At 34.7% G+C, this 24,417-nt stretch overlaps 2 protein-coding genes across 8 annotated transcripts; one reads left to right on the plus strand and one right to left on the minus strand.

Moving 5' to 3' along the window:
• The first annotated feature begins 5,470 nt into the window (after nt 1-5,470).
• LOC110790161 (putative phytosulfokines 6) lies at nt 5,471-6,002 on the plus strand. Its single transcript, XM_056843147.1, has 2 exons — nt 5,471-5,641; nt 5,740-6,002. Exons 1-2 carry the CDS (start codon nt 5,471-5,473, stop codon nt 5,848-5,850), a joined length of 282 nt encoding a protein of 93 aa, XP_056699125.1. The 3' UTR covers nt 5,851-6,002.
• Nucleotides 6,003-6,150: 148 nt separating this feature from the next.
• On the minus strand, nt 6,151-20,712 carry LOC110790171 (pentatricopeptide repeat-containing protein At5g40400). Of its 7 annotated transcripts, XM_056843144.1 has the most exons (4): nt 18,394-20,677; nt 14,001-14,240; nt 12,862-12,957; nt 6,151-7,635 (listed from the first exon to the last, which is right to left on the minus strand). In XM_056843144.1, the coding sequence occupies exon 1, from the start codon at nt 20,451-20,453 to the stop codon at nt 18,573-18,575; it is 1,881 nt and encodes a 626-aa protein (XP_056699122.1). In that variant the 5' UTR covers nt 20,454-20,677; the 3' UTR covers nt 6,151-7,635; nt 12,862-12,957; nt 14,001-14,240; nt 18,394-18,572. The 7 variants fall into 7 exon arrangements, with proteins under 7 accessions (XP_056699122.1, XP_021850639.1, XP_021850638.1 ...); XM_021994947.2 differs by having other exon boundaries at nt 6,151-12,957; XM_021994946.2 differs by lacking the exons at nt 6,151-7,635; nt 12,862-12,957 and having other exon boundaries at nt 13,851-14,240; nt 18,394-20,712.
• Nucleotides 20,713-24,417: the final 3,705 nt, after the last annotated feature.

The following is a 24,417-nucleotide window of genomic DNA, read 5'->3' on the forward strand; positions in this document are numbered from 1 at the left end:
TATAAGTTTATAATCTACTATAGAATCATAAATACGCAACACAGAAGTGCACCACTAATATCATCCTATGTAAAAAGAAGTTACGTCCACCAAAGAAACCAATTTCTAGGCACATTTTAGAAATTCATCACCAAATTGGGTTCAACCTTAAATGATTAAGACTGCTTCTTAACCAAGTTAATTTTGGCATATTGATTGCTCACTTTATCTCTTGACCAATTCGCTGGAGGTTTGAATCTCAACATTCGGGATTAATAAAGATATGTAGTTAGTCTTTTACCATTAATTAATACACGCTGGGTAATAGAATTAGTTATTTTTGTCAACGATAAACCTGTTTTACACAAATAAAAGACCAAATGTTTGTGATTTTTGAATATCACGATTTATTAGTTGGGAAAGAATTAGAATATATTTTGTTCCAGAAATAAAAGTTTTATTCTGACCATTAACTATAAAGCTTATCTTGTACTCCAATGAAAGATTTTATTCTTCGATGACGACCATCACCCTTCCGTGAAACTATACGGAGTATTTCGCATGAAATAGGAATTCACGGAATCAAATGGGTAAATTTACCCGTTTACGGCTATTTTCTTTTCTCTTTATTCGCATAGAGCTTTTAAAAAAAATCAGATTAGATCGTGCATATAAGGATAGGCCGAGTCCGGATCCTCTGGAGTTTTAATAAAACTCTACAAGGTAGAGTTGTATCTAAACCATATATTTTAAAATCAATGGCTCGTATTGATGAGAAATAATATGAGAGATTTTGGAAAGATAATATATGAACCATTGATTTTTTCATTTAATTGTTGATATGCTCAAACTCTACCTTATAGAGTTATTTTAGAACTCTAGAGGATCCAAAACCGGATAGGCTATATCAGAAATAAATAAAAACCACTCACAAGAAACATTCATACCATATTCGATCAGAGTAGAAAAAACAAAAAACACTCGCAAACATTCAAACTAGACTGAAAAAATCATGGCAGATCGAACTATAACATTGAAAAAGCAAACCACACCATACGAAAAGAACAAATCTTACATCCCCATGCAGACGTAGACCGATATCTTTGTTTGTGTTTGTTTTTCTAATTGAGTTTACAACTTACGTACCTAAGTAATTCATGTTGCGATAAACACATAAAATATCAACAATTAGCGACTTATCGTACTAGAGTGGGGGAAAATATATTGCATACTACGTAGTATGGTAGTAAATTGACAATTTGGCATAATTCTTATAAGAGTGTTTTTTTGCGCAAGATGAAACCCAAACTTATTTGAACTGAACTAAACCATCTGAACTTACTGAAAGTCTGAAACTAATAAAATCTGACAGTACCTGACCAAATCTGACATTTTAGGCACTTAATTACATCCATCTCTATAGTAATAACTTAGGGTGGTCGTCAGATATAAGATTGCTTACATCCAAGCCACTCGATCCGTCCACACCAGCTAGCCAATACTCCGTATGTCTTTGATTCTTTTGAATAAAGCAGCTGGGCAGCTAGTACTCCGTACTTTTATGACATTATTATTATTATTATTGTAACTTGGTTCGAGTGTATATTATATACGGAGTACGCGACATCACTAAAAATTGCGCCGATATGATAGACCCTTGATTAATTGATCTACATAATAATAATAATAATAATAATAATAATAATAATAATAATAATAATAATAATAATAATGTGATCACATTTACAGCAAATGGTAAAGCGACACTATAAAAATATGCGTCAACTTTTCCAAAGTCTGATCTCCTTAAGAATGGAGATTAAAGACATTGTTTATACGTTGTTATGTCTAGTATTAGCAGACAGGTTCTTTCTTAATAGTCCCAACTCCTTTCTCAAGAGAATAAGCATCTTTCATCTTTCATCTTTCTTCCCAAGATATATATTAATCATACACCACACAACTTAAAGCTTATCACTTTATTTGACCCCACTATGATATTAAGTGCACATTCTGTGTGTTGAAATTTCTTACATGTATTCGGAAATACATTTGACATAAAACTTCAAATTAAACTTTGCTAGAATATTAATAATATTTTAGTACGTACGTAATAAGAACGATGAATTAATCACTTATTGATTTGATTTCATTATTTGCAAGATCTCAAATCGTTCTTGCATCTAGCATTTTGTTAGATAATTAATAGTATCATTATGTCCAAGAAAGATAATAGAAATCAGACTAATACAAATCATATATTTCCTCCGTTCCGGAAATATCGCATCATGGTTGACTTTTACTCATTTAAACATTACTTTGACTCTTAATATCTCAAATTGTGTGCAAGTAAAATTATAAAAAATTAATATTTAGAAAATACTTATATCAATACGAATCTAACATTATCCCACATGACTAAAATTTCCATACGTACGAATTACAAAAAATGGCCAAAGTCGTAGTGTGAATAGTGTAAAAAACAAATGGTTCGATATTTCCGGAACGGAGGAAGTAGAAAAAGTAAAATGGAAGAGAAAAGTTGGAAGTTAGATAATTCGGGTAAAGTTTAACGTGGGGTCAGGTATAACAAGTTTAAAAACTTTGTCTTAATGAGTCGTGATGAATAACTCCATGACCTCAAGTTGTTACTTGTATGAATTAGGTACGGTACTATGCTAAGTAAAATACCATTACTAGCAAAATTGGCATTTAACACCATACAAAAAAAAAAAAAAAAAGTCAACTAGCAAATTTTCTTACCAAAATGTCAAAGTCCACTTGCAAAATTTTAAATTCGAGTGCCCTTGATCGATTTTTATATTTTTGTTTTCAAAGTTTTTCTTTTTCTTTTATTAAACAGTACCCTTGATTTTAATAAGACAAATTTACTCTTTCTTTTTGCGGTATATCATTTTATTTACATGTCTCGATTCATTTTCATCGCTGATGGTTGAAATTCCAAAATTAATTTTATATTCAAATTAGTTTTAAAACCCCAATATTAATTTTATACTCTATCACTTTTTCCGAGGCGGTTAATGTTTTCCTGTTTGGTACACACACATAGTACTTGGGTTGCTTACATGTGGGCCGCAATATAAAAACCTAAAAGCATATAATTATAGGGTGATGTGAATTGTGAAGTCATCTCTGCTTTTAGATTTTCCATGAAGTTCCTCCCCCATGGTTTTACACGTTCGTTATGCCCAATCTGATACGTGTCAGAAGATGTATGGCAAAACACGTGAAGGTGGACAACCAGCTGTCAGCAATGTCGAAAAGGTTGACTTATTGAAATAGGTCCTCACTCCTCAGGCTATTTATACACTGACATTTTAATTTTATATTTGCAGTCACTTGGATTTTACTTTGGACCTCGATCACCTATAGGAGGACGACACACCTCAACCTTCTCCTTTATCGCTCTCTTCTTCCCTTCCTTATGCACATATTCCCTCCGTCCCATAATTATAGTTTCGTTTGACAAAAATTACGGATTTTTAGAAAAATGTACTGTAATACAGTAGATGGAAAAGTAAAATAGAGTACAAATGATGATTGAGTTTCATAGAAAAGTGGAATAAAGTACATGGAAAAGAGAATATAGTACATGAGAAAATGGAATATAGTACATGTGTGGGGTTTTTAATGCATTTTTAATTAATATAGTACATGGGAATGTGAGAACCTTAATAGCCGAAATTAGAAATATGACTATAATTTTGGAACGTCCGATTTAGAAAATATGACTATAATTTTGGGACGGAGGGAGTATGATCATGTCATTCAGGAAAATTGTAATCTTCATTTTCACTTATATTAATCTTTCTCTTTTTTTCTGTATGTTTATTCATTTTTTTTTCCTAACAGTATATATTTAAGTACTATTAATTTTTTTTACAATAAATAATATTAATATATTTAATTTACTCTCCTAAAACTACATGACGATCAAAGTGTATCATTTAAGTAAATCCTGAAAAGAGTATCCACTTTTCAAAAAGATGTGGTTTTTTTTTTCTATCCACTATAGTTTTATTACATTTCTGACATTTACGGAGTATATTTTTACCATCTTTACCTATTTTTCTATAATAATTACTCCGTACACATTTTTTACGGAGTACTCTGTCATTTTTCCCTTTTTTATCTACATTACCCATTAATTTATTACATCTCTTTTACTTTTTCCACATTTATCTTACACCCACCCACTACTTTTCGTAACAAGATTTTTACAGTAAATGGGAACAACAAATAAAAACAAATGGAGTATGGTTTTATGTTTTTTTAAACTAAACAACAACATTTCAATTCCCATAAAGTTTTACTTTTCATGATTTTCCATGTTAACCAAATAACACATTAATACTCGTATTTCATAATTTTTCATGTTAACCAAACGCCTTAATACCTGTACATAGTATCTACTTTTTTTTTATGAATATATATTATTATGAAAAGTTATATGAACATTTTTATAGTAAACCAAACAACTTGTGACATATTCAAGAAATTATAAAACTGAGGGGTCCGAACCAATACTTTTTATGTCCAAGCAAGTGTCTCAAATATTCACATTGAGCAAAATCAACATACTCTAGTCGAACATTTGGAACTCATATTTGACACGGACAATGTGTCGAAAGGCTACATATAAAAATCAAAATGAAATGTTGTTAAAATGTCATAATTCAGTATTGAGGATCTTACGCAATAAAAATGCCAATGACAAAATCAAAGTATAACACCGAAACACACTTCATTTGACTTGAACAAACTAGTCAAAGTAGTTAAGACCGCTAATGACATATCGTCTCGTAACTTTGCTTAAGTACAGAGTATTAGGTACTCCGTATTTAGGTAAGTAGCCACATAGACAGATACTCCGTAATTGATACTCCCTCCGTCTCTTAATACTCGCACCGATTTAATCGGTGCGGAGTTTAAGACATTTAAATTGACTTATTAATTTAATAGCTGTTAGTTAATAATGGGGTATTTTTTTAATATAGTTAGTGAGAATTGTGTAAGGGATGGGGAGTGGTGAGTGAGGGGTGTGAATTTTTAAACGATTTTTTGTAGGGAGTAGGGGTGTAGGTGGGGTAGTAGGTAAGTGTGAGAAATAATATAATATTGGTAAAGATTTTCATTTATAGAAGCGGTACAAGTATTAAGGGACGACCCGAAAAGAAAAGCGGTGCGAGTATTAAGGGACGTAGGGAGTAAATTGAAAATGGTATGGGGTCCTAGTCCAAATGTTGCGGGTCTGTACCTTGTTTCGTTACGGGTGCTACATGTGACTAAACTTGAGATGTATTTAAATGCTTCATGTCCCCCTTTTATCTCCCACCCTCACCTTCCAACTTCTTTCTTTTTGCTCTGCTCTAAACTCCCCCCCTCCCCCCCCCTCTCTCTCATCTTTCTCTCTCTAAAAACCCAGAAACACAAGTACACAACAGCATCAGAAACTCAACAGACAACAAAAATGATGCACAAATTTCTCACCTCTACTCTCCTCATCGTTATCCTCCTCTGCCTCGTAGCATTTCCAACAACATCTGCTCGTCTACTAGTACACAAACCAGCAGATGACCAAAACCATCAAATCTCCAACGCGGTTCCGATACCAAAGTCACAAGATAAAGACTCCATAGATGTAAGCTTTAATTTGTTTTTTAATTTCACAGCTTTGAATCATATATTTCTATCTCTGAAAAAAACTGATGCATGTTGTTTTATTTGAATGAATTTCAGGAATTGATGGGATTGGAGATATGTGGGAATGGAGATGAAGAGTGCTTGAAGAGAAGACTGGTTTCAGAAGTTCACTTGGACTACATTTACACACAGCATCAAAACCCTTAAAATTAATAATAATAATACTTGTGATTTTATGGCTTTTAATTAACATATATAAATACTTTGATTAGAATAGAGATTAGTTTTGTGGAAATATTTAACCCCTGTTATACAAGGATGGTTATTTCAGAATTTTTAGAAAGAAGAGTTTTGGCATATTTTTCCTTGTGTTAATTCCCTTTGTCCGGAACTAATTAATGTATAATAATCTATTAATTAATGTATTTATCTGGAGTACGGAGTATAAGTATTACTCCCTCCGTCCCTTAATACTCGCACCTTTAATTACATATTATAAAAACTTGTAAAGATATTAATATTTTGAAAATATATATTAAGATGAAGCCAACAATATATTATATACTAACATTTATTTTCATATACTAGAAATAAATTAGGGTCAAAGTGAATTATGTGAATAGTGTAAAAAGTCAAAACGGTGCGAGTATTAAGGGACAGAGGGAGTATATCCATAGCCCCAAGGTAGGCAACAGGCACTGAGCAGCCGCAGCGCACCCCTATACGCCGGCTATAGTGTTTTGGTTTTATTTTAGAATGAATATCTGGATCTGCTAATGTCTACATCCTTTGTTTTTCCCTTAATCAATACTCCCTATTTCACAATTAACACACATGAAAAAAATTAAAAAGTAGGAGCGTTGTTAAGCAAGCATTAATCCTCATGCATATTAGATAAACCCGGGCCCAAGAGGAGAAGGAAAAGACAAAAAAGAGGATGAATTTAACCTCAAGGATGACGGAGTATTTTGTTACTCCCTCCGTCCCTTAATACTCGCACCGCTTTCCTTATCGGATCGTCCTTTAATACTTGCACCGCTTCTATAAATGGAAATTTATACCAATATTATATTATTTCTCACACTTACTTACTAACCCCACCTACATCCCTATTCCCTACAAAAAATCATTTAAAGATTCACACACTCACTCACCACTCTCCACCTCTTACACATTTTCCACTAACTATATTAAAAATACCCCACTATCAACTAACACCCATTAAATTAATAAGTCAATTTAAATATCTTAAACTCCGCACCGGTCAAATCGGTGCGAGTATTAAGGGACAGAGGGAGTAGTTTATATCTCCTATGTATTTCCTCTAGCTAGGATCCTAAGACAAGTGTAAATTAACCGGGATCGTATCAGGTTTTTTCTATGTTTTATTAGATCATACTTACCCAAGTTTAAGAAGACTAAAGTGAAGTAGTCACATAACAAAATCTAAGTTGTGTCACTCGCACTCGCACTCGCACTCGTGACTCCGTAATATCGATTATGTGACTAGTTTTCCAAAATGTGTCACATTCTTAGTGGAATTGGTACTTGCCTTGGAATAAAGGGTTGATCGAGTTTAATGAGTGATACTCTACCGTCAGTCTACACGTACCAAGAGTAGAAAAGGAGGGCGGTGACCGCGGTGCCAGGAAAAGGAAAAGGAAAAGGAATTTATGAAAGGCATTTAACTTGTGGTCTATACAAGAAAATAAAACTATGTGATGAAACAAAGACATGCACAAAAGACAAGTGGAGTACATCAAGGTAGGTGGAAGTTACTTTAAAAGGCCAGGTATTAAATTAAGTCAACTAAAACAACAGTTGACAAGTACAAACTGTAACTTATACAACGGCCTCTTCATAATTCATAAGTTATATCTCTGGAAATGTTAGATCCCAAGAACCCATCGTAGATGTCAACAAGCCTCGTTAGTCGTTACTCGAAATACATCATTGCCTTGTAGTTGCATGCAAGCCAAATTCAATTATCGTCTGCATTAACTCGGACTCAATTTCGCAACTAACTTTGGTGGTAAGTGGTAAGTGGTAAGTGGTAAGTGGTAAGTGTTAAGTGGTAACAATAACCATATGCTGTAAACTGCCAAAACAGGGTATTCAATATCTAATGCACTACGTCTACGTCTACGTCTACGTCTGTTCTAAACCGATAGACCATAATCAACATTTTCGAAAGATATAGAAATCTCAATCTAAAAAATGATTCGCCAATGCTACAACGTAAATAAACGAAACCAGAAGTTTTAACATGATCTTTTTACTACTCATAACTTCCTATCGTCAATAAATGCAGCTATTATTTCCAATCTAATCAACATTGTAAAATGACTAATTGCTCACTTCACTAAATATTAAATGCCATTAATCAACCTCGTTATCAACGTCTAGTACTCTTACAAAACAACACCTATTATCATATAAGGGATGGGAGTTGATAAATCTAAGGAGATTTTTACTTCTTTCAAAGAAATCCACATTTTTTAAGTTGATTCCTTACATTTCTCATTTGCCGATAAATTAACCTCAATGTCTTTAAAAATGTATTTCAACAAGAAATATTAATGCTCCGTAGTCAGTTAAAAAAGAAGGTGAACAGATTTAATTTAGTTGGCTTATGTAGTACAAGTACTTTAATAAAATTATGGAAATTATTTTTCATGTTTCTTTCGGGAAAAAAATTATAACAAGTCTTGAATGATATTGATCTCTCCCGTCAATTAAGTTTGAGACATCAGAAGTCACACTTCAAAACAGATTAGGCCGTCCAATTCTCACAATAATTGTAAGAACCGTCCAGTTCTATATATTGTACAACCACAACACACATTGTTTGAAAATAAATAACAAAAACTTATTTCAAAGCTAATACCCTCCAAGAAAAGAAAAGAAAAAAATAACTATGATTGGGACTGTGAACAAAAGTAAATTTTTGCATGAATCAATGTCACAACTCACAAGTCATAACAATAGCCCAAGTAGAAGAATTTCATAAGAATTCTAAGGTGATACACCTATTGGGTGCCACCATAGTCAAATAAATCCTAGTCTTTCAATTTTTTTTTTTACTTTCTCCTTTCTCTTTTCTTTTATCTTTTTTATTTATTTACTTTAAATCATTTTTATTATTTCAGAAAAAATTTTAAAATCATTTTTACCAAAAATAAAAATCAATTTTTTTTTCAATGTTTAATTCTTTTAATTTTTTTCGCCCAAAAACAATTAATTAAATTCTCTAAATAAAAATTATCATTTTTATCCAATTAAATCTGAAAAATTGCCCAAAAAAAATTCAAATTAAATCAGAAAATTAGAAAATTATCATCACTTGTGGTGTTAAATTATCATCTCAAACCTTGAAAATTTGGAGCGGAGAGGGAAAGATTGCGTGAGGAAATGGTGGTGTTGGGCGGCGCCAGGTGGGTTGAGTGATTGATGGTGGTGGTGGGCGGCGATCTAGTAGGAGACTGAGAATGAGAGTTGCGCGATTGATAGTGGTGATAGGCGACGAGAAGGGATGGGGAGGGAGAGAGGAAGGCGGCCGGAAGTTGCGTCTGGAGTGGGATAGAAGAGGGAGGCAGGAGGGGTTGCGTCGACGGGGAAGAGGAGGGCGGCGGGAAAGGTCGTGACGGGGAGGGGGAGGGCAGCAGGCGGCAGGCGGTGGGCGTTGGCGACAGTTTAGAGGAAATAATGTGTGAGTTACTGGTGGTAGAAGGAATCAGTTTTGATGGTGGTGGAGGAAATCCAAAAAGATTGTTGTGCATTTTGGAGAGATGAGGGTGGGAGTGTGGTGCATTTTGGTTTACCTTTAGAAACCAAATGAAATCTAACGATTAAGAGCATATAGTTAAAGATTTAAGCTTCACTTTTATATATTGAAAACTCAACTTTAATTCATCGAAGCTTACCGTTTATTCATTTTCAAGTTTTATACGTTTTAATTTTTATTCATTCGGCTCACCGTTTATTCATTTTCAAGTTTTTATTCAGTTTCAATATGTGGTAATGACCAATGACGTAGTTGACTAGATACAAACTTTATTTTTTTTGTTATGGTTATTAATAAAAGGTTATTTGGGAATTATTAACCTTTGGATCACACAAAGTCATATGTTAGTGTTTGATTAAAAATAAATATTTTTAAAAGAAATAACCATGGTCATATATAGCTCTTGGAATTAAATGAAATGTAACGATTAGGAATATACTGTTAATGATTTTAAGTAAGAAAGAGTATCATTTAAGCACGACTTTTATTCATTTAAGATCAATTACTATTCATTTAAGCTCCATTTTTATTCATTTTTGCTCCACGCTTACTCATTTACGCTTCAAATTTATACATTTAAAACTCAACTTATTTAAGATTATGTTAGCATTTCATAATTAAAGTGGTGAGAAAATAGGGGGAAAAAAACTACTCCGTAAATGAATAAAAATTAAAATTTATAAAACTTGAAAATGAATAAACGGTGAGCTTCGAAGAATTAAAAAGTTTAGTTTTAAATACATAAAATTAATGCTTAAATGAATAAGACACAACTTAAACATTAGCATATGACACTTATGAATTGCAAATATCTTTTTCATTTTTAATTTGATTATTATAATTGAAAAAACTAAAAGATCAAAAGCTATGGTAATTTCCAAGTTACCTTTTCGTCACTACCTGAATAAAAAAATGCAGTTAATTACCGAAAATCAAGTTTGGTAATTCCCAAAATAAATTTTGGTCATTACCCAAAAATAAAGTTTGGTCATTTCCCAAAAATACAGTTTAATTTCCCTAAGATAAAGTTTGGTAATGATCAATGACATAGTTGGCTAAATGCAAACTATATTTTTGTGCTCTGGTAATGACCAAATTTAGTTTGGGAATTATCAAACTTTCAATCTTTTAGCTTTCTTCAATTATAATAATCACACGAGTCATAGGTTAGTGTTTAAGTTGTGTTTGACTAAAAATAAATATTTTTTAAAGAAATAATCATGGTCATATATAACTCTTGGAATTAAATGAAATGTAACGATTAAGAATATACAGTTAATGATTTTAAGTAAAAAACAGTATCATTTAAGCACGATTTTTATTCATTTAAGCACGACTTTTATTCATTTAAGCTCAACTTTTATTCATTTATGCTCCACTTCTATTCATTAGAGCTTCAATTTTATATACTTAAAACTCAACTTATTTAAGATTATATTAGCATTTTCATAATTAAAGTGGTGAGAAAAGAGGAAAAAAGAAAGAAAAATAAAGTAAACTAAATGAATAAAAATGAAAATCTATAAAAACTTGAAAATGAATAAACGGTGAACTTCGATGAATAAAAGTTTAGTTTTAAATATATAAAATTAAAGCTTTAATGAATAAACATAGAACTTAAATGAATAGAACACAACATACATGTTTGTTACTTCCTTACATTGAAAAACACATAAAACTTATGCTCTCGTTAGCTTAATCTTATATATAGCGCTCGGAAATCGAGATCCGAGCCACATACTCCAAGTCAACTAAAGTCCACATTTAAGGCACAATATACTTCCTCCGTTCCGGAAATATTGCGTCATTTGTTTTTTACACTATTCACACTACGACTTTGGCCATTTTTTTGATTCGTACGTAAGGAAGTTGTAGTCATGTGGGGTCATGTTAGATTCGTATCGATATATATTTTTTAAATATTAATTTTTTATAATTTTACTTGCAATCGATTGAGATATTAAGATTCAAAATAATGGTTAGAGGGGAAATGATAAATCCAAGAAAGAATTCACTTCTTCCAAGGAAATCAACTTTGAAAAAATGTGAATTTCCTTAGACGAAGTAAAAATTTCCTTGGATTTATCACCTCCCTGGTTAGAGGAGTAAAAGTCAAACATGTTGCGATATTTCCGAAACGGAGGAAGTATAAAAAACGTCAAAGTGCACATCTTTAGCCTCGAAATTATGAGATTTTCTCGTTAATTATTGCTCATCTCTACACAATTTAAACTTCACCACAATCACTTAAACTACAACACACTCGTTACACTCACTTAAACTACACCACCCTCATTACACTCACTTAAACTACACCACCCTCATTACACTCACTTAAACTACACCACACTCTCACCATCATCTCTCCAAACAGGCATGCCTGCTTTCCAACTTCCACCATCAACCTCCACCACGCCACCCTCCTCTCTCCTACCCCCTTCCGCTGCTTCGATCCACCACGCCACCCTCCTCTCTCCTACCCCCTTCCGCTGCTTCGATCCACCACGCCACCCTCCTCTCTCCTCCTCCCTGACGCAATCATCCCAACCGCCCTCATCTGTCCTCCTCCCTGACGCAGTCATCCCAACCGCCCTCCTCTCTCCTCCTCCCTAACGCAGTCATCCCCGCCGCCCCTCTCTCTCCTCCTCACGCAACCCTCGTCGTGTGCCGCCCTCCTCTCTCCTCCTGGCGCAACCGACCTTGCGCCGCCCTCCTCTCTCCTTATCCCCGCCTCCCTCATCAATTAACCAAGATCTACCTCTCAACCTCCTTCCTCACCCTTCCTCTCATTGCAATTAATTTTTCATAAACTTCTGATTTTTTTTGCTAATTAAATATGCCCAATTAATTTTCTGAATTTAATAGAAAGAAAGAATAATTTTTGAGTTGTAAGGATCTTTAAGAAATAAAAAGGATAATTTTTGATAATTTTTAAGAATTTAATTTTGATAAATATGATAATTTTTTATTTTCAGAATTTAATCAGCTTTTTTTGTGTCTAAATATTCAAAAGAATAATCAATAAAAAATAAATATGAATTTTTATTTTTGGTACAAAAAATATTTTTTAAAAATTTCCGAAATAATAAAATTAATTTTAAGTTAAGAAACAAAAAGATAAAAGAAAAGAAAAAGCATTTAAGACAAAAAGGAGAAATAAATTAAAAATGAAGGGCTAGGATTGATTTGCATTGGTGAATGGTGATACTCTATAGACATGTCCAGAATTTCATTCACTCAATGGTCAAGACTCAAGAGTAGTCTTGAGATAAAAAAAAAGGCAGATCTAGAATCATCTCAAAACAAAAACTAATCAACATTACATCTAGAATAATGCAAAAAGCTGGAGTACCACAGAGTACAGATCAGCCAATCTATACAACATAATAATAAGGCATGAAATAGGAAGAGACGGTAGGTAAACGTCTACTCACCAGATAATGGTCACTCATAGTCATAGACGAGTATGAGCATGAATAAGGGGAGTCTCTTAATGGGGTCCAACGTACTGTACTTGATTGCGCATGTTTCTCACAAAAAAAAAAAAAAAACGCATTCAATCCCGCAATAGGAAATTTCAGGTAAAGTCAAGGGGAGCATCAAGTTTGGCATACAGAGGATTTGTTGTTTTCAATAGGAAAAACATTTATCTGGTCTTATCTGAACATATATAGTTGTGAGTTAGAACCGAACTGATCTTGTTGGAATTTGTTTCAACTTAATTTCCTTGCAAAAAAACATTCATGTTGACGTACAAACTACAAAGGCTCACAACAAACATGTAGCATAAAAGAAATGCGATGAAGAAACAGAAAGAGCTACAGGGTTACATTAGATAGATATTCTGAGGTATTAAGTTCCTTAGAAATTTCTGATAGAATGAAGGGGTAATACCAAGTAAGAGTTCTGATAACCAAAGGCCAACAAGGAGCATCTTTTTTACGGCCATATAATATATATATATATATATATATATATATATATATATATGTATATATATATATATATATATATATATATATATATATATATAGGCAAACCTAACTCTTAATCTCATTATCATATTCATGGCACCCAAGTATTCTAAGAAAATTACTCTCGACATCCCTAAATAGGAGTAACACAGTAGCCCACATTTCTATTTTAAGCAATCCCAACGTAATATATGCCCACTTTCTTCTAAATACAAATACAAGGTATAGCCATATAGAGTTTAGCACCCTTACTAATTCCCAAAATTAGTGATAATCTCCTGAATGGGAAAAATCAAAAATATAGAAATGGGACAAGAAAAGAAATTTGTCCACGATGACTAGTTTTATTTATCTGGATGCAAACAATTGAAGTGGGGTCCAGTGTCCATTCATTTGATTCCTTATTTCTATGTCTTTTTTAAACAAGGCTTTGAAAAATGAACACCAGATATTATGAATTATGAATTATGAATTATGAATTATGAATTATGACTGAAAAGAAAGATACTATTAGTCACTGATGCCTCAGATTTGGACGAAAAGTTGACCAACAGCTACTAATTTAATTATAGAGGTATTATGGAAAAGAAATGGCTTACTTTATTTATCTCCAGAAAGGCATCATACTCACAGAGTCAGAGTGCACTCCAAGGAAATCAACAACTGCAATCAGAGTTGTCCGGTTTACATAACAGATATTCCCAGTGAAGGCCGATCCATGAATGTCATATCTGCTTAGTGGCCAGTTGAAGTAGACATACAAGTATAACATCAACACCACCACTATGTTTTCCAACCAAAATTATATGCACCAATTCAGCTTCTCACCAACTGTCGTCCTACAAACATGATAGCATCATTACTTCCTCGTGTAACTGACCGTAATAGATCTGTATAACTTGAGATCAACCCGAGAATTCATTATTAAACACCAATTAAGGAAAAAATAATAATAAGATCATCTGAGCAAACAGCAGAAGAAAGTAACATGATCCATGTAGTACAGACAAACACAAATTTATAACTCGTGTAAATCCATATATATATATATATATATATATATATATATATGTAACAAGATCTCACGTACCCTAAATCATGAGAAATCGTACATGATTATCCAGCTTCCAAATTAAATAGCAAGCTTTCTGTGTGTGACACAATCTTGACTCTATTGAGTCTTGCCTAAAACAGATGTCAGTCATAAGCTCCGTACTTCTCCTGACAAAGTTAAATTCTTCATTTCAATCAAAGTACCCATGCCTTGAGCTCAGACAACAGTAAGCTTATGGGTATTGGACACAAATATTACACAAATAATCTAAAGAAACAACCCAAAACATCCAGCTCGAAGAATCATTGGCTCAATACTCTACCTAATTTCTACGCTTAAGTATGAGAGCATACAATCCTAATTGGCACCAAAAATAGATAAGTCCTAAAATTCTCTGAACAAATGAATAGCAGAAATAGTGTACTTAGGCTCCGTTTGGTAGGGCGTAAAACGTTTTCATTGTAAAATTATTCTCCGTGGAAAAAAAATTCAAGGGAAAACACAATTCCAAACTAGTTTTCCTTTGTTTGGTACCTTAAAGGAAAATGGGAGAAGATGGTGAAGATTGAGGGGAAGAAAGGAGAGGGAGGTAAGGAGGAAAGAAGGAAAAGTGGTTTCCCTCCCTTTCAAATGGAAAAGGGTTTTCCACCTTTGAGGGAGTCATGGAAATTTATTTTTCATCTCTTACCCGACCAAACAACGTAAAATGATTGAAAATGGGAAAATCGTTTTTCATGGAAACTTTTTACGCCCTATCAAATGGAGCCTTAATGGGAGCACTGCACAAGCGACAAGTCATATCTTATAAATGAACTATAGAGTAAAGAAAGAATGAGTTTTCTCAATTACATTTGTGCAGTATTTGGCAATTATTGTCAACTTCACATCTATAGTGAAACTAAAATTTTGAGGTGACTTTGCTGATACATACTTGTATGTTTCATAACTAAAGTAAGAGGCACAGAAATGCATTTAGACAGTTAACACAGTAATTTGTTTCCACTGTCAAGGTCAACAAGGAAATTCTGATTTTCCGCAACCAGGCGAATTTGGTGTTTGAGCCCCAGTGAAAGGTCATTCGACCAGAAGTACTAATAATCTTCTGACTCTTTGGGTATTAGCAGTTTGGCACAAGTTAGTTCTAACAATTAAAAGGAATCAGAAAGGAATGGAAAAAGCTTGTGATTTTGAATATTTGATGATAAGTCCGAAACAATCGTTTTATTTAGATAGAAAAGGATTGCAGAGGACACTCCTTTATAGCCTCACCTACTCTTGATTCAGCTAACACTGGTACTCTATCTACGTAATCTAGTACTCCAACTGATACCTTCAGTCAGCTCCAGATTACTATGATCATCTCATCAGCTAAAAAGAAAAGAAAAAATCTCAGGAACATAGTGGATATGTATTGAGGATTTGTGATGCTCTAACATCAGCATTTTTAGCCAGGAATTCATCTAATACACTCACCCTTCCCCCATTGTAAACAAGTCACCTTCCACAACCCAGTTCCCACCATGATGCACAATATACAAGGTTTCCATTCACCATCTGATCACAATAAAACAAATGCATGTATGAAAAAATGAACACACATCTAATATTAAGAGACCTATATAACCGAAAGAAAGTCATTTATTCCTTCGTAAAAATTATCTCATTACACCAAAAGAGTAGGCTTCATCACTTACATACACATTCCACACTTACAGAAGCCTACAAGTAATGACACTGTCATAACAGTTAATTCTCACATTAACATCATCTAGACAGTTGAGAAATTAGTCCTATAAACATAAAAAATAAAAAAAATAAAAACTTAAGCCTAAAAGCTTCAAGCATGTCTACCACCACTACCAGGCACCACCAGCACCTACTCCTGCTTGACCAAAAACTAAAAACCACCCTCCCAGCCCCCACGGCTCACACCTTAACAACGCCCATTTCACATAGGAAGGGCGAATGCAAACAACGTATCCATGTTGCGGATGTTCAGTTACCCAACCCCGTCACATTAGTGTTTTGGATCACCACACCCTCATGCATCATAAAAATTTGGTGACAGGGATGCCCATGAGTTCCAACTACTCCTGGTTATAAACCGGTTCACCTTTGTTAGAGAATGGACAAGCGTAAGAGAGGGACTTTATCTCACTCGCCTTGAAATTGACAGCGTGTGTTGACATGTTCATACCCGGGCGTCGTATATATTTCAATTACACACCATTAAAATGTAATCTACCAATATAAATGTGCGAATATAAAAAAAAGTATGATGAACAACTATTAATATTACCAATCCGACAGCTAAGCAAAACTTAGTCCTCGAATTCTAGTAGTGACACCAGCGTAGAGGAAAGACTAACTAATGTGTCGTCATTCAAGCGAAAAAAACGCACAACTTCCGCTTGTTTAGTTCTGACGTGACGAGTAGCGTATGAACGGCCTTTGAAAGGCCGTCTATCTCCTCTTCCAATAAAAATGATGTCGGGATCATTCTCTGCGGCTTTTTATAACAAAGGTCACTCGTGGACTTTTGTAGGCGACGGTTAGACGATGTGGGTGGGTCTTTAGACGATGTGGGTTTGAACTCTTCCATCAATGGACTATCTACAATTGGGAGGATTTCCAATTTTTGTTTCTCTAAAGTACTTTTTAATTTGTGGTCAAACAATTAGTTTCTCAAAAGTACTTTTTAAATTTGTGGCCAAAAATTATGTTTCTTAAAAGAACTTTTTAAATTAGTGACCAAACAATTACGTTTCTCACAAGCCAAAAGCGTTTCTCTAGAAACAGTTTCTAGAAAACTACAAGTTCTTTTCAAGAAGCTTAGCCAAACAGGCCCTAAACTGCTTCCCACTACGGCACTAATAGAAAACAATACTTACATTTTTCTTAGTTCTTTTTTGGGGGGTGAGGGGGAGAAAAAGAACTAGGACAAACATGTAATTTGGATGAGATAATACATCCTAGGATCCTACACATTATAGAAATTTCAATTTATTGACAGGGTGAGGATTCAAAATTTTGGTATTGAGATACCCTTGTTCGCCCTATTTATGGGACACAAAACCTTCCTTCTACAAGCATTAATCTTTAGATACGTTTCATGATAAACATTTGAATAGAAAATTCTTAGCTATTTTATAGCACATGAACCAAAAATAAAATATACAAAGTAGATATGGGCAGACAATTTGACATGCATACCAACCAAGACTCATGACTCCGCCTGTAATAATATCAAGAAATACAAAATAAATGACAGAGGGCTGGATAAATGAGGTGAAACAGTAAAGTGCTCCACTGTGAACAATACTAAACGGTTTATGTAGGAGAACTAGCCTCCAAATCTTCTGCATATAAGGGGGAAAGGACAGGGGGTCTATGATCCTACGTTAAACTCTTTATACATAGCCTTGTTCTAGCCAATCTATACTGGAAATCACTTGCTTTTCCATTAAACCGTCCTAAAATTGACCAGAATCAATCAACGTTTCCTCAGCTTCTGTGTACATTTGGCATAGCCCAGAGAAATTGATACTCTAGAGAGTCCCTCCCTTCCCCGGAACAAAAAAGACCAAAAAGACATGAAAGAAAAACACCTTCGCAAAGTCCACCTTCTGGCTTCAACTAAAACTAGAGTGGATAGCTATACATCTCAAATCAGAAAGCACAAAAGCACTAACAGTTGACCCTGCCTCTCCCACTCCCAGAACAACATATTTGAAAAATCATCACATAGTGGTTTCCTCAACCTCCATATAGTTTATTTGGCATTTTAAACAACTTAAATAGTAAAATAGATGTACAAATCCATGTAAAGCACTATCAGTTGTCAACTTGTCATTGTAGCTAAAAAATACAAGTAGTGTGTTTTTGGTGTGTGTGTGGGGGGGTGTGCTGCAACTTTGTAAACAGAAGAGATATATTACCTCAGGGTCTCAGAAGTCAGAATCTTCGAAAATCTTCAAGATAGAAGCACCAATATGACACGGGGGGAGACAAATGTGTATCCACCAGTCCGAGAGCAAGACCAAACAATAGGAATGAAGGTAAACTTCAAAGATTAAAATCAAGCAACCACAAAGGCACAAACATCTATCATTTTCATCTATTGCAACTGACTGCAGGCTTGAAAACTGCCCTTGTCCTTCATAACAGTATTCTGTAATCCCTGAAGCACATACTTGAAGGTCAACCCATTAGGTGCAAAACCCAATTTCAGCATCTTGTCCTGTAACTCCATCAATTCAGTAATGCTGCTTTGCTCACTCCTTATCTTAAGAAGTACATTATAACTATCTGTATCGTAAAGCTGATACTTGATAGAAAGTGAAAGAAGCAAGGATTCTGCTTTATCAAAATTATTTTCTGTACAATAGGCAAATATCAAAGCCCTGCAGATATTGTTGTCAGGTTTAAGGTCAAATAAATCCATTTCTTGCATCAAAACTTCTGCCTCCAAGCATCTTCTCAATCTGCACAAACAGCTTATTAGGTTTTGATATATTGCTAAACATGGTTTAACCCTCCTTTCTAGCATCTTGCTTTTATGCAGCAATGCTCCTTCTAGGAGCTCACTATCACAGAATGATTTGATCAATTTATCATAAATCTCCACATCCGACTCATGACCATCTTCCAACATTCTATCTAAAAGTTTAACAGCTGCAATTGGGTGATTCTCCTGAGACAATGCGATAACCAAATACTTGTATACGTCACTAGAAATTGTAACTCCAAACCTTTTAAGCTCCACAATCATATTCAAACATGAACGCAAGCTGCCCGCTTTCACGAATCCTTCTACAAGAACCTGACAGGTGAAAGTATCTGGGCTAATCCCCTTTGCAATCATATCATGAAGTAGGAGCCTCGAATCTTTCATCCTTCCCTCTATACAGTAACCGTGAATTAGAGAATTATACGATACAATATCTGGAGTCAGTCCTCTATCAACCATTCTATGGAAAACCTGATGAGCTTCCTTTAGCTTTCCAATTTTACAAAGTCCATTCATTAACGAAGTGTATGTGACCAAATCAGGAACAACACCCCTCCTATACATAATCTTATACAAATAAAACGCGTCATCCAACCTACGACTTCTGCAATAATTACCAATAAGTGTATTATAAGTCACAAGGTCAGGCACAAATCCTTCTTCCTCCATCTTCTCCAAGAACTCATTTACCTTGTCTACACTTTGGTCCTTGCACAACACATTAGTAAAAATATTAAACGTACACGTATTCGGATTAATTCCAATCCTCCACATCTCTTTATAAAGTTCCCAGCAATTATCAACACAATTTGCCTTCGAGAGCCCACTCAACAAACAATTAAAGGCCAAAACATGAGGCACATAACCCATCTTAACCATCTTCTTAAAAACCCTATAACCTTCCTTTATCAAATCATCTTTCATATAAGCTTTTATAAGCATATCAAACACAACAGGGTCCCAATTACAATCCTCGGAACACGAAACCAAACCCTGAAAAATGTCAACCTTTTCACTCTCATCCGACTGGAATCGAATCAATTCAGACAAAAGCTTCATCCCGTGTACAAAATTCCGAGACCAAACCAATATATGAACAATAATACAGTAATTATGACAATTTGGCTTAACACCCAGATCATTTTTCACCCAATTAAAGAAAATAAGAGCAGACTGGGACTCACACTGACATCTAAGCAAAACCCTAGAAATTTCTTGGGTACCCAAATGAGGAATTAGGTCCTGCAACTGATTTGCGAGATGGGTAATTTGGAAATTGGTTTTTTTGAGAGCTAAACAAATTAGATTGACTAAATTATTGGGGTTCTGGGTTTCGGGAAGGAAAGAGTAAAGTGGGTTTAAGCTGGGTTTTGAGTTTGGAACAATCGGAGGATTGAAAGATGTTGATGATGGAGTGAGTGCAGATTTTGTGCTGTAATTTGAGAGAAGAATTCTTGGGGCTGCAAAAGATGAACTAAGTCGATTCATTTGGAGCTTAATTGAACAGGTTGACGGTCAAATTGCGCGAATTTAAATGGAAGGAGATAGTAGAGAGAGAACGGAGAACTCACTGGAGGACTGGTGGTGCGGTCGTTGAACTTGGTGGTGAGCTGGGGACTGGGGAGGTTTAGGTCCGGCGTATTCCATTTTTTTTTAACGCAAAGAAGGAGATTACATTACATAAGCATTAACGGGTCGTTTGGTAGGAGAGGGGGATAGGGATAAGGATAAGGATATAAATTGGGATGGGATAGAGAATTTATCACAGGGAATTCATTAAACTTATCACTATTTTTTGTTTGGCATGGTAGATAAGGATAGAGATTAAATAACAAAATTATTATATTACCCCTTTTAAAATGGTATGCTAAAATAATGTCAACTTTCTTTCTCTGCTTTTAATTAATGAAGGACAAAATTGTCTTTTAACATTGAAATGAGAAATCCTCAAATCAATACCTGCTCCCCTTGATACAAAATAATGGGGTTAAAGCCTCAATTAGTCTCTATCCATATCCCCTAAAAATTAGAATTCCTTGTAAACAAACAAGGGATAGGAGGGTAAATGGAATATCCTTATCCCCACTTCTTATCCCTCATACCAAACAAGTTGTAAGGGGTAATCTCCCTTCAAAAAAGACAAAAAAGGGGTAATCCCAGAAGGTGAACCCTCACCAACACTTCATAACGAGAGCAGATCTGCAGAATAATATCTGCTAGTGAAGTCAAGCTAGCAAAAGTTAGATCTGTAAAACCTGAAAATTATTAGATGCACCTGGGTGTATCATGCAAGGGTATTTTATGTCATTTGGTGGTCCATATCACATTTTCTCCTCACATGTAAAGAAAAAATGTGAGAAAGTGCACGGTGCATCCGGGTGCATGTAATATGTTCTATGTAAAACCCGTACCGTACCATCGTACCAAGAAGGATAGAGCTGAAGATGTTCAGTTACAAAAGGATTGACAGTGATAAGCAAGCTTACACAAAGACAAACGCTAAGCTATTCAAATAACGAAAGCACGAAACTACTAGTCTGAAATTATTCCACTTATGTATGCTACGGACTAGGGTTGTCAATTCTCAACCCGGACTATTGAATTCGTTGGGTTATTCCGAACGTTTAGATTCTGAACCGGTAATAACCTGTGAGCTGAAACCTCAACTCGATCTGATCCGATAATATTCAACTTGAACCTGAACCGACCGGAAACATTAACCCAATTAAGAACCGAAATCTGATAACAAACGTACCATCCCGCAACAACCCGATTCGTTTCAACCGAACTGAATGATCCGAAACCCATTAATAACCTGATTCTTTCGATCCAGGAAAATCTGTTTAATTTGAACCATTTACAACCCGTAACTCGTTTAATCCGAACCGTTTACATCGTAACCCGTTTAACTTAAATTGCTTACAACCGTAACCCGTTTAATCCCGCTACGTACCATAAACTCTTAATACTTTTAAAAATTAGTCGTCATAGTTCTTGTCCCCTAATTAAGGCCTCAATGTTATAATTTATAAACGTATTGAAAATTGTGATTTTAGTCATAACCAGATATTGTGATTTATAATTTGGAACCGAATTGACCTGACCCGGATACGTACAACCCGCTAACTATTTCATCCTACTTCTGATTTTTCCACAATGTATGAACTCAAGCCGATAACGAAATGATAAATACTCGAACTGATATGAACCTGAATCAGATGTAACTCGGCTAAACCTGTTCAATCGACCCGTTTCAGACCGTCATCCGATGGTTCCAACCCGATATAAGCCCAACCCAATCTGATTCGAACCTGTTACAATCTGGTTAAACTCGTTTTACAACCCGACATGTTCCGACCTGACCAACTTGACCCGGCCCGACTATAACACGACCCGATTATAACCCGATCCTTATGAACATGTTGATGAGCGACATTTATGTTTGTTTAGGGTTTAGGGTTGATGATTCCAACCCGATATAAACCCAACCCTCACTACTACAAAAAAGGGCATAGAGTACTGTTGAAATACACTTTATAGGACGCCTTAGAGGCGTTCTCCAACTCAACGCGCTATAAAGTTTATAAAAGGGGTAAAAGAAGCGTTTTATATACCTAGTTATAAAGTACAGTGATAAGAGATAAGCGTCCTCTATTCCCTTCCTAAAATCAGGAAATGAAGAAGGAATATAGAACGGTTAACGTATATAACTGTCTCCTATACTCTATAATAAAGCGCGCCTCCCGTACATAACCGTCCTCTATTCTTCCTATTAAATATTGAGATACAGAACATCTTCCGTACATAGGCGTACTATATAATTCATGTTTAATATTAAGATATAAAATTGTTTCCTTACACAAACGTTCTATATTCTACCCTTTTTTTATATATTATTTAAAAACAGCCCACGCATTTTTTATTAATATTATTTAAAAAGAGGATATCACGATTCTAGTATGTAAAGCAAATCTAAAACGATAAAACAAAAATTATATCGACACGATCTTTCCAAAAAATCATTCCATTCAATAACAAAATAATATTGTTCATTCAATAACAAAATCCTATTATTCATTGATAAAATAAAAATAAAAATCACTGTAAAAAAAATCCAATATCACTGGAAAAAAAAAACTCAACAGCAACCGCAGGAACTCAACAGCAACAGCACGAACTGAACAACAACAGACAGGAACCGCAAGAACTCAACAGCAACAGCAGCGTCTGCAGCAGGAACAGACTGCAGCAACAGCAGCATCTGCAGCAACAGCAGCGTCTGCAGCAGGAACAACAACAACCATCTCCTTGATGAGCTAGCTTAAGTCACACTAGATCATCGTCATCATCATCTTCATCTTCATCGTTATTTGGTTGGGGATATTCAGTAACATATGAGATCCACCTCTCCCTTAGCTCATCAATCGTAGTTTGAGAATACGTGGGAGTTTTGGCAAAATACTACAAGACAAGTATTTATATGGTCAGTATTTATTACAGTATAACTCTTGCAAATACATTAGATAAAACTTAATCCACTCTATCAGTCCAATGAAACTGATTAAGAAAGTCTCATCATCCACTGTTATGAAACTGGGTACTTTTAGTTCACTGCTAACCAAAACAGGAGGTAAGTTGCAAAACATGAGCTGGGCTTTGAGTGCGTGAAACATTCCCCCGTATGAACAATCCTGGTCAGCATCAAGTTTGATAGTGTCAAGTCCAAATGTGATATAAGAGAGCTATAATAGCCCTCTTTGATCGTATCTTATCCATCAATGGCATGTGAACTATGTGCAAGCTCTTGAGTCTATTGCTACTTAAGTAGCTGTGGGACTTGTTCACTTTGATGGAACTTGGGAGAGGAGGATGGACTGAAGGAGATTTACAGGAGAATCACTAGTACAAGAACCCTGAATACTAAATCATGGAATAGAGTTTGCAATATCACAATATACCAGTGTTCTACTATTCTGTATCACAGTGAGCTTACCTGTCATAGTCATGCTGTGCTTACGATTCAAGTTCCACTTTGCCCACGGCTTTTGCTGAAGGAATGGTGTGCTAAAAGTCTATCATGATATTTATGATGTCACAAGAAATCATAGCTTTCTTACTTCACTCTTACTGATCATAATATAGACTAGGAAATTTGGTTGCAAATTACATTTCAGAACTGGAAGACATATTGCTAGTCATACAAACCTCAACTCTTACACAAATTAGTGAAATTACATAAAATAACAGAGATATACAACTACAATAAACATCCTACTGAATTTGAAATTCAGTTGCAGGTTTCAACACAATTTCCTGAGAAGGGAGAGAAGTTAGTAAAGCAAAAGGAAAAGATGCTATCTATTTGCACTAAAAAACTTCTACTTAAGGCATACAACGAATTTGGTGCCCAGCGGCATCATAAATATAAACTTATATTCGGTAGGATTACTCT

The sequence above is a fragment of the Spinacia oleracea genome, chromosome 4 (genome assembly GCF_020520425.1).
Source record: "Spinacia oleracea cultivar Varoflay chromosome 4, BTI_SOV_V1, whole genome shotgun sequence".
Classification (NCBI taxonomy): domain Eukaryota; kingdom Viridiplantae; phylum Streptophyta; class Magnoliopsida; order Caryophyllales; family Amaranthaceae; genus Spinacia; species Spinacia oleracea.